Source organism: Punica granatum, chromosome 8 (genome assembly GCF_007655135.1).
Source record: "Punica granatum isolate Tunisia-2019 chromosome 8, ASM765513v2, whole genome shotgun sequence".
NCBI lineage: Eukaryota > Viridiplantae > Streptophyta > Magnoliopsida > Myrtales > Lythraceae > Punica > Punica granatum.
This window is the reverse complement of record NC_045134.1, coordinates 13,377,810-13,389,325: the sequence shown is the minus strand read 5'-3', so window position 1 is coordinate 13,389,325 and position 11,516 is coordinate 13,377,810. Positions and strand designations below refer to the sequence as shown.

The 11,516-nt window shown below is 37.5% G+C and overlaps 1 protein-coding gene and 2 pseudogenes across 1 annotated transcript; all 3 read left to right on the top strand.

Moving 5' to 3' along the window:
* The first annotated feature begins 6,548 nt into the window (after positions 1-6,548).
* On the top strand, positions 6,549-7,411 carry LOC116188757 (annotated as a pseudogene).
* On the top strand, positions 7,406-8,473 carry LOC116189066 (annotated as a pseudogene).
* A 923-nt stretch (positions 8,474-9,396) lies between these two features.
* LOC116188756 (vinorine synthase-like) lies at positions 9,397-10,816 on the top strand. Its single transcript, XM_031518236.1, has 3 exons — positions 9,397-9,495; positions 9,787-10,054; positions 10,137-10,816. The coding sequence occupies exons 1-3, from the start codon at positions 9,397-9,399 to the stop codon at positions 10,814-10,816; spliced, it is 1,047 nt and encodes a 348-aa protein (XP_031374096.1).
* The last annotated feature ends 700 nt before the right edge of the window (positions 10,817-11,516 follow it).

Here is an 11,516-nt window from a genome sequence, read left to right as displayed (position 1 = left end):
TAAAACAAGAAGATAATTATACATTATCATCCATACTACTACAAAATAGAGAAGTCAAGTCTTCGTATAACTTTTACTTTCCATTAGTGTTCTTCCTGAAATTCCATCAAAAAATTATAATCGTTGGATTAAAAGGAGATATAGTAAATTAGCTACTCCATAATAATTAACTGTCTCTCTTTTTTTTTTCCCTCGGTTTCCCTCTTTTCTCTCTTCTCTCTCCCCTCTCTCTCTTCTCTTAGTGAGGGCAACGCTTCCAATTATGCTCCATGCAAAAAAAAAAATCCAATTTGTATATTCATTTCATGGCACACGATGCTTTTATTATAATTTACCAAAAAACAAAGATGTTTTTCCCCTCTCTCTCTTCTCGTAGTGAGGGCAACGCTTCCAATTCTGCTCCATGCAAAAAAAAAAGAAAAAATCCAATTTGTATATTCATTTCATGGCACACGATGTTTTTATTATAATTTACCAAAAAACAAAGATGTTTTCCCCCTCTCTCTCTTCTCTTAGTGAGGGCAACACTTCCAATTCTGCTCCATGCAAAAAAAAAATCCAATTTGTATATTCATTTCATGGCACACGATGATTTATTATAATTTACCAAAAAACAAAGATGTTTTTATTATCGTATATATTGCATTATTCAACAAATTAGTATCTTTAAAAAAGACTATTATAATTTACCAAAAAAAAGACTATTGTAGTACTAAAGATTACACAAAAACAGCGCGTAGCGTGGGCATCGATCTGGCTTCTTACTAAATATAAGCACCCTCTCTATGAATTTCCATGATGTATCATCTCTTGCTAGTATAAGTAACGATAAAATGTGGCATAAAAAATTGCTGGGGCAAGCCGATAAGAATTAGCTCTGTCAACAACGGCAGAATCTTATACTCGCAGTGGTTTCTCTGGGTGTCATCCTCGTATTCGCAAGTACATGTGTCTCTATTATAGATGATTAATCTTCATATTAAGTCAATTATTGTCTCATTGGTGTGTAAGTGTGGAAAATTTTCGATTGGTTTCTTTTCTTTTCTTTTCTTTTCGACAGGGCGATTAAGTGTTGAGCTTACGGAGGCGAAATACTCCTCGGAAATCCTTGGAGAGTGCAGAATGGACTGCGAGTGGCAATGTTACAACAGCAATGCATCAGTCCCGGCCTATGCAAGTTCTTTTATCACTGCAACCCGTAGTTGGCCCATAACCTAGCGGAGACAGCGGCTACAAGAATGGTCAAGGATAATGTGATGGTCTTGGCAATGATCGGGCATGTCAACGTAAGTATGTTTGCAAGGCCGTCACATTATTCTTGTAGCTGGTCTGTTCAGAAGCTCCCGGCCAGGTTACGATAACTTAGCCAATCACCCGCTCTTGCCCCGTTACTTGAAGTGTTTCGGTCTCCCACTTCCACTTCCCTGGTTTATTTTCTACTTGAGATTCTCGTATTTTTCTTCTTTCTCATTTTTGCCCACGAACTTTTCAGTTTTCTTTTACATTTGACCTATTCATTCATTCATTATACGTATCAGAAGATGATATAATGTTAGCCAACTATTACTGACATAACAAAACTTAATTAAAAATAGACTACTACTACATGGATTAATTTTTTAATGTTTATATTGAAAATACGGGATATAATTTGATATTATAGAGAGCATAGTGAACCAAAAAAGCCTAGTAAAGAAAAAATAGAAAGCTGAACAAAGGAGCACAAATAGCCTTATTGGGGAGAATCGAACTTTGATCCTCTAGGTTCCTAGCTAGGTGAAGTTGCGTGCCACTACATCACACCCGGGCCCTTTCTCACAGAAGTGATCAAATCCTTTTTCGATTAGAAGAAAGGACCTAGAGCTAGTAAAAGAATAAAAAAGCAAAAATAACAACGAAAATGAAAACAAGGAACATCTTGCCTAATAGTAAGTCATGGTAGTGATAATTATAAATTACTGTTTGCCCAAAAAATTAGTCTATAGGATGGATGCATGATTCATGAATAGTCCACGAGGTTGCGAGTCTAAATCCCCCCAGACGTATCCCTTGGTGAGGACATACTCTTTGCTTTGGATAAGAATCTAAAGGAGTACGGACAAGAATCACAGAATTGTGAAAAACACACATAGGACGTATACCGTTGTCCTAATCCAAGAACTCCATTCATGACCATTTGTATGGTGTTTGTGTTAGAAAATCAATGAACTTTGGAAATAAAGGAACTGCTTGCGGATTCATGAATTATGGAACTATATAGTGTCTTTATAACTCAATATCAAACGAAGAGTGTCAGTATCAACCAGAGTTTTTTTTGACAATATTCGTACTCATATTATTTTATAATAATGGCAGTATATAAATTCAATTGTGGTATCATGCGTCTTAACAGAGGGAGGACGATAACAAAATATTATGCGGCCTTTGGTTTCAAAATAAAATTTTAAAATCAAATTTTGATTTTGAAAAAGAGTGGTATAAATGGGGCACACCCTTTGACTTTATATGAGTTATTTTGTTTTGTTGTGAAAAAAAGTGGTATAAATAGAGCCCATTCTTTAACTTTGTATGAGTTATTTTCTTTTGTTGTGGGTAGAATTATGTTAAAGTTGTGATTTTAAAATCACATTTGCAAACCAAACGAGCCAGTGTTTGTATACGGCAGAACTCATGATGAAATGACTTGGCAGATACTACATTGTATTGCTCCGTTGAGATGCAGTGATGGAGAGTACATATGAGGCAGGTTTACATGAAACAATATTCTCTGTCCACTGTGCTGTGATCAATAGTGTAATTTCCATATCTTGACGACAATGGAAGTTGCAAACATTTGTTCAAATCACTTTTCTTCTCCTCTTGAATTTTCTGGACACCCATTGAGAATTGGAAGACGCAAAGAGTAAGGTAGCAACGGAATGTTTCACCACCATTTTACTTCTAACAGCAAAGGGCGTGGAGTAGGGCCAACAATGTCTCCCATTGTTATTTCGGATAATCACCTAGGGAAAACCTGTCCACAGTAAGAACAAAGGAGACAACGAATTTGTCTCTATCCTTGAAACAACAGCGTGTGGTCTTCGATAGTGAATGAAAGTATCCAACTGAATCATAAAGAGACAACACAAAGTTGAGATCTAAACTATTTATTTGCAAAAGCATAAGAGATTGATTAGAAGAAAATTCAAAAGGTACGTAATGGAGACGACATTATCAGAAGGGGTAATTAATTGAGTGTTGATTCTAGGACATGAAAGGACCAATTAAGGGACTGAGGATTGGTCGAGCTCCTAAATTTTGTCGTTATAAAAAGAAAAATTATGTACTCTTCTATAAAGAAATTACCTTCTCATTTGGCTCCCGAGCAACTTGATTGCTTAGTCGACCCAAGTCTAGGCTCCATCTGTATTCTAGGAGAAGACGAGAGGTAGTAGCACATTAATTGATGTGGTGAGAAAACTGATAAGACTAATGAAGAAACAAAGAAATAATACATTAGAATGTTTGAACCAAAAGGGGAAATTATGGGGGAAAAAAAAAAGAACTAACTGGGAGAGAAGAAGGAGAAAATTTTAAATAATTCTATCTCAAATGACGTGATGAGAAAAAATCAATAAGAATTTTTTAATGAAAAATAATAATGATAATTATTCGAGTGATTAATATCAAATTACTAATTTCATATATTTTGATTAATACTTTCTCATGTCGCGTAGTGATATAGGATCACCTAAATAATTCTCGAGAAGAAGGGATGACAACTGAGGGGTCCATACATATATGGCTCGAGGTATCGTGGCTTGCACGAGAATACGGCCTGGCGGGATTTTCAAAGAAAGAAAGGAGGACCTGTACCAGAAAGGGGATTCCGTTGGTCAATGGATTGGACGGGCACGTGTCGGTCAACCACTGGGAAAGCACTGGTCAATGGGGACGTTTCTTTGACTATTGCGCATTTCAAGTTTCTGGGAGAGCACTGGTCAACGGGGACGTTTCTTTGACTATTGCGCATTTCAAGTGGTAGAAGAAACGTTCGGATGAGAAGGAAATAGGGGAGAAGAGAAATTTTTAATAACGAAAATATTATTAATCTTTCCAATTGCTAGACTTCCCGAATATAAGGCAGACCTCACTTTTTCTTTTTCTTTTTTTCTTTTTCTTATTTTTTTAGTTGATTGAAATATAATAAGATGTAAATGGAGTTTAGCTATAGGGTACAAGGTATCATGTTTAAGGGGCTAAAGGGCATTAATGGAAATTCAAAAGATAGCTAAGGGCATTTTTAAAAATAAAATGTGGAGAAACACAGTGAGAGTTTCACAATTTTGTACGAATATATGTTTAAATTTTTTTGAAATTTAAATATGTCTGATGAAATTGTAAAGAGTTGTAATCTATAGAGTTGGAAGGACATGCATATATTAATAAGATTGCAAAGGGCATGATAGTGAGATACTCTTTCATAGTGTTTATTGAAAGACACTATTAAATCACTGGTCACGTCTAGATAAACAACAAATGGTGATTGCGAGAAAAATGTAAATAATAAAATGTAGAATGAGAATTATGAAATGCATAAAAGGGTAAAATGGAAATTGTGAAATGTGTAGATGTAAAAGGGTAAAATAGGAATTATGAAATGTGGAGAAACACTTTTTGAGTTTCATACTTTTATATATGTATAAATATAAATAATATGAATATAAACAAATATAAATATAAATGGAATAGATAATAGATTTAGCACTTTTAAAATACGATAGATGAATTAACAAATGATTAAATGCTACCCTAGCTAATAATTCTCAATTGATTTACATATTACGTAAAGTCATAATTATGAAATATCATATCGCATATGGGACGGGACAGAGTATCAATTTCATTACTGTAAGGAAAACCTATCGTATTGAAAATATTTTACTGAGTGATAAGTAGGTCTAATCCCCGTAAAGAGAAGAACATAAATTTCAAGTCCCGCTAAGCACACTTGTTATGAGAGAGAATAATTATTAATGCTCAATCTCCCAACTGAATTAGTTAGGGCACATTAGACTTCTGAACATTATGGTTCACATAAAATAAAATATTTCACAAGAAAGAAAGAAAGAAGATATAATTTGGGGTAAACGCCCTATATAATTAGATCCAGGCTTTCATAATCATCATTCCATAATAATGTACCTCTTTACTTTAGAAAAATCTACTTTTAGAAAAGTCTTATTTATTTTTCTTTTTCAATTTTATTCTCTTTTTCTAAATTCATTTCTCTAAAAGAATTTAGAAATCATGTTTGCAAATTCAACATTGAGAATTTTCAAATTAATATTGAATATCTAACAATAATAGAAACTTTCAAATTAAAGGGAGTCTAAAAAAGTTAAAAATAATTTATAGAAGACCTTCCAATTAAAGAGAAGAAAATTGAAAAACAATTTAAAATACTTTTCTAATTTGCTTGAATTTAGAGAATTAGAAAGAGTAGTCTGCCCAATTAAGTACTCTGTACCATAAAAATGGTAAGTAAAAACTGAAATTTCGAAAAGCGTCAACCGTGATGCAGGTAATATTAGGCAATATTATTTCCAAAAGTTATCTTCACACATTTTCCATTAAACACTCACGTAATGTTTGTAAAAAAAAATTTTCCCTAAAAGTGACTTTTATTTCTCCTTTTTACATAAACAGAAGGAAATATTACAAGAAGAAAGAGGAAGAGAAGCAGAGCGAACACTCTGCCTGCCACATCAACCTATTACCAACATGACGACGGTGAGTATACAATCACAAATATGTATCGAAAATCAAATACTCTAATAGTTGTAAACCATTTCAGACTACAAATTCTAACATATGATCCATCCAAATAATTGCAGATCCGAACAATTCGGATCTTGGCCACCCAAGTTATGAATGTGAAGATTGTGGAAGCTACATGTGGTATGAAGAAAGAGCTAAAAAGGGATGTCAAACAAGAACTCCGAAATTTTCTCTTTTTGTTGCCAGCAAGGAAAGATCAATATCCGCCACTACAAGAACCACCAGATTTATTGAAAAGCCTTTTTAAGTTATGAAGGTGGTCGCCGCTCTAGGAAATTCGGAGAAAGCATTCGAGCATACAACTCCGTATTTGCTTTCACATCTATGGGCGCCAAGATAGACAACACGGTCAACTTACGACCGGGTCCTTATGTGTTCCGAATCAGCGGCCATAATCTCCACAGACTCGGAGCATTACTCCCAGTTATCTGCAGGCCGATTGTTCCAGCCGTATATTGTAGATGCATACAGAGCTATCAAAGAAGATCGTTTGCGATGGATCAGGGTTCTATGAACAGAACTCTACGAGAATGTATGTGATGCTGTTGTTCGAGGTGATACATCGTCTGTTGCAACTGGGAAAAGAATCGTATTGCCATCTTCTTTTACAGGTGGCCCTCGATGTATGGTCCAAAACTATCTAGATGCTAGGGCTATCTGCAGAACTTTTGGCAATCCTGATATTCACGACATTCACCGCGAATCCAAAGTGACCCAAAATTCAATACATGCTTGACAAAGTTCCAGGACAACCTGCAGAAGACAGACCTGATATTAAAACGAGAGTTTTCAAGATGAAGCTTGATCAGCTCATGAGACACATGGTCGAAGGACAACCCTTTGGTAAAGTTGTAGCAGGTAAAAGTACATTTCTTCAATTTGTTTTCCACTATAATAACCAATCCAGACCGGATTTACTGAATGAATTGTATTTTATTATCTAACTAACCGATTATATTTTACTCTTTCACAGTTATATACACAATTGAGTTCCAGAAGAGGAGACTTCCTCGTGCTCACATTCTTCTTTGGCTCGACCAAAGTAACAAATTCCCGACACCAGCGGACATTGACAGAATCATTTCTGTGGAATTACCGTCAGAAAAGGATGACCCGGCTGGATTTAATGCTGTTGTCAATTCATGACGCATGGACCATGCATGGGTCCATGCATTGGACCAACGGCAAAAAATTCCCGAAGAAGTTCCGTAATGAGACAACCATTGATGGGGATGGTTTCCCTACCTACGGAAGGAGGGACAATGGGACATGTGAAGAAAGGAGACATCCATTTGGACAATCATTTTGTTGTCCCATATAATTGAGATTTGTTGCTGAGATTTCAAGCTCATATAAATGATGAATGCGGTAACAAGTCGAAGGCAATAAAATATCTCTTCAAGTATCTCCATAAAGGTCCCAACTGGGCAACTATATTGATAGAAGAAAATATTCAGGCCAACAATGGCACAAATTCCATGGACATCAGACAGATTGATGAGATTAAAACATTCTTGGATTGCAGGTATGATTTATCAGTCCAACAAATCATATAAATATATTATTAAGAGCTTTGCACAATCAATCATGTGACTATGACTTTCTCCTACTTTGTAAAGACATCTTTCACCATATTCCACTTTCTCAATTGCAGGTATGTATCCGCATGTGAAGCCTGTTGGAGAATTTTCAATTTTGATATTCATTATAGATCTCCTTAAGTTAAGAGATTAATCTTCAATCTGCCGGGGGAAAACTCATTAACTTTGAGAGATTCTGAAAGCTCAAGTTCGATCCTTGAAAGAGACAGAATAGAACAGACATTGTTCACAGAATGGATGAGAAGAAGAAAAAATAAAAACAAAGGAAGGCCGGGAGATCCATCGGAAGAATTGTTTATGCTCATCCAACATCAGGTGAAAGATACTACTTGAGATATCGTTAAAGGACCAAAAAACTATGAAGAGATAAGGACAGTGGGCAACGTCACTTATCAAACATTCAAAGAAGCACGTTACGCTCTTGGGTTGTTGAATGATGACAAAGAGTAGAATGAAGCAATTAAGGAAGCAAGTCAGTGGGCCATTCCCTCTCAATTATGAGAGTTATTCATCACTGTTCTTCTTTTTGGCCAAGGTACAGACGTGAAGCGATTCTGGGAGAACAATTGGAAGCTGCTGTCAGATGATATTGTTCACAGAAAATAAAGGTTGTTTCGACTTTTCAATTTACAGCTCTCTGATAAACAAATTTGGACATACTGTGAAGTTGAAATTGAGAGCATACTGATCAAGAATGGAAAACATCTTTCTGATATCGACGGGATGCCCTTGCCAGACAGCTCCACAGTTGAAGAAATGCACAACAGACTTATCAGAGAAGAGCTAAGCTATAACATCGAAGAGCTTTGACAAGATCACCAGAGATGTCTCCCGATGTTGAATGCAGAGCTGAAGGAAATTATTGATGAAGTCATAAATGATGTTTCGAATAATATTCGGTGGAGTTTTCTTTATTTACGGGCATGGAGGAACAGGGAAAACTTTCCTCTACAGGACAATTATAGCGAAATTGAGGGCTGAGAGAAAGATGTGAATTCAATACAATCCAAAACATAAATCATACATAAGAATAACTACACGTACATATTATATACAGAATACAGTCCGTCTATATTTATATATATTTGTATATCTTATGCATATAAATACATATATATACAGACATATATGTGTATATAGAATATAACAATTTTATTTAGATTGATTAGTAAACCTTTTTCACAGCCAAAGCTGATTACAGGAATTGCATCGTTGCTATTTCCTGGAGGTAGAACAGCGCACAGTAGATTCGAAATACCTTTAGATGTTTTCAAAGAGAGCACTTGCCCGAACAAGCGAGTGCCAGAGCTCGAGTTTGAGCTCGATGTAGCAGAGACAACCCATGCATTATTGCGTTTTTATCATTTAATACCATAAATCCCATCAATAAGCAACCAATGTGAAAGAGAATTAGCTAGATTTCAACCATCTCCTGACGTATAAACGCTTGATATAAAATGCATAATGCAATAAAAATCTACGATGTCATATTGAAAATATGGAAAAACAATCTGCATTTATTTAAAAAGAAAATTTGCATAATACCACAAGTTAAATTAAATATTTGAATTTTATATGGGCCCTGCCATTTATAGGTGCAACCCAGCCGATTGTGCATGCGCAATCTTACGAGTGCCCGTTCAATCCCGACTCCAACCACACCCAGCATGGAGTTGAGGATCTCATTTGTTCGCATATCAGCTCCCGCCCTCTTCATTGGAGCACCCGCTCCTCTTGTCATCAAACCATTAATGCAAGAAAATATTGGTTGAGTTCTATTCATTTACTAATATCCAATCAAAATACTTATTTTTCTCGGTTGAAAGTGAGAAATTTGTTCACAGTCAAAATACTTGAAAGTTGAAATTTTGCCTCATAATGATCTCAAAACTTCTCACTTTCAAACACTTTGATTTGTTCATAATCAGCCATGATGGATGAATAATACTCACCGAACATTCGTTTCAATACGGACATGACAGAAGTCCCGACAATATCCCAACACAGCTTTCTCATCTTCGGGGGAAATCCTCCTAATGGACTGTATTCTTATGTTTACTTCTCTTTGGATCTTGTTAAGAAGCAAACATGGAAGCATTGAAATTGTGCCAAAATTCAGCATAAGCTTTGTCTTACATATGTTTTGGTATTAAAAGCTCCCTATATAAATTAACCTCTCCATGAAAATAATCACACTCAACCCAACATGTTTCCTACAACGTAAACAATCCATGCGAAACTCCACAATTTAAAAAAAAAAAAATCATGCCAATGAAAGTTGAAACTGTCTCTACAGAAACCATCAAGCCATCCTCTCCAACCAAATCGAGCCTTTAAGACCTTCAAAATATGTCTGCTGGACCAGTTGGCTCCTCCGTTTTATGTTCCGGTCGCACTCTTCTATACTTCTGCTCCTGAGGTCAATGTATCAAAGAAGCTGAAGACGTCACTTTCCGAGACGCTCTCCAGCCTCTACCCTTTCTGCGGAAGGCTGAAGGAGATTGCTTCCATCGACTGCAGCGACCATGCAGTGCTGTTCGTGGAGGCCAGAGCTTGCTCCCCGCTCTCGGGACTCCGACATTCTGGACTCCAGCAGTTCCTCCCTTTCCCTCTGTACAATCTTAGGAGTCAAAGTCAGCTTCTTCAAGTGTGGCGGGCGTTGGGATTGGACTGTGTGCGTCCCACGATATAGCTGATGGTTGCTCCCTGGCGCAGTTCCTTATGTCATGGGCCGAGGCAGGCTTTGGAATCTGCCCCGTCTCAGGTACCAGGCCCTGCTGGGATGCCTCGATGATTTTCTGCTGAAAGTTGTGAACTTCCCGTTGCCGGCTGGAGTGATCAGCAATGAGAAGCTCGTGACTAAGAGCCGGTTCAATGGGAAAGGCTTAGCCCAATTGAGGGCAGAATTTCCCGGGCTGAAACTGATTATGGTCGAGGCTGTCACAGCCCTGATTTGGAAAACTGCACTTGAAGTAGCTAGAGTAACGCCAGGGAGTTCGGGGATTTGCCTGCCTTCCGCCGTCACTCACATCATGAACATCTGGAGCAGGGCTGCCCCACCACTGCTGGAGCAGACGCTGGGCAATCTCTGGCAATCAGCGGTGGCCCCGCCCGATGATCGACATGGACAAACAAGCTCCCCAACTGCACGATCTAGGGGCTCTGCTTCGGAAGTCTATCGGAAGAATGAATGGAGATTTTGTAAGGGTGCTCCATGGAGGGAACGGGTCAGCCAAACCTTGCGAGTCGCTATGTCGGCAAGGAAGTTGGCCTCAACAAGCGGTGCGGGATTTGAGTTTTACAGGTATAGCAGCTGGACGAGGATCCCGTTCTACGAGGCAGAGTTTGGGTGGGGCAGGCCCGCATGGGGCTGCACAACCAGCCAGCGTGCTTAGGGTGTTTGGGTCCGGGTACTCTGTTTTTTTCACGATATCCGAATACTCGAATCCTACCCTATAAGTGATTAATTCCAATATTTTGAAACTAGACCCTACCATGTTGAGCCTTAAAACCTACTCGGAACTTGTATTATACCACAGGTTCCGGGTACTCTGTGGAACCTGTAAATTTTTTATCTCATTAATAAAATCGAAAATATCTCATCTATAATCAGTAATTACGCAAAATATAATGTCGACATAGATTTAGATTTATTATAAATTAGTGACTATATTTTTTAAATAGAGGAATATCTGGATATAACTATATATATAATGGGGAAATTATAATCCGGCTTTGGGTATCGGTTCCGATTCCGGTTATGAATACCTTATATGCAAGAATCGGAATCAGAATCGATTTTCACAGGTTTTGTATTTTAATACCCGGACCTTATCCTATTTTCAATACGAGCTATCCGAACCCTAACTGTTATGGTAGATTCAACCGGTTCCGAGTATACTCGGTATTCGTGCACACCCCTAAACGTGCCCATAAAAGAATGTGGTCATTCTGATGGGAACATGACTGGAAGATGAGGGAGTAGAGGCATGGGTCACGCTAACTAAAGCAGACATGGCCGAGTTCGAGGCCAGTAAGGAGCTGCTCCAATTCGTCGTGCCATCGAGCCATTAAGAATTTACTTCCTCATCAAAT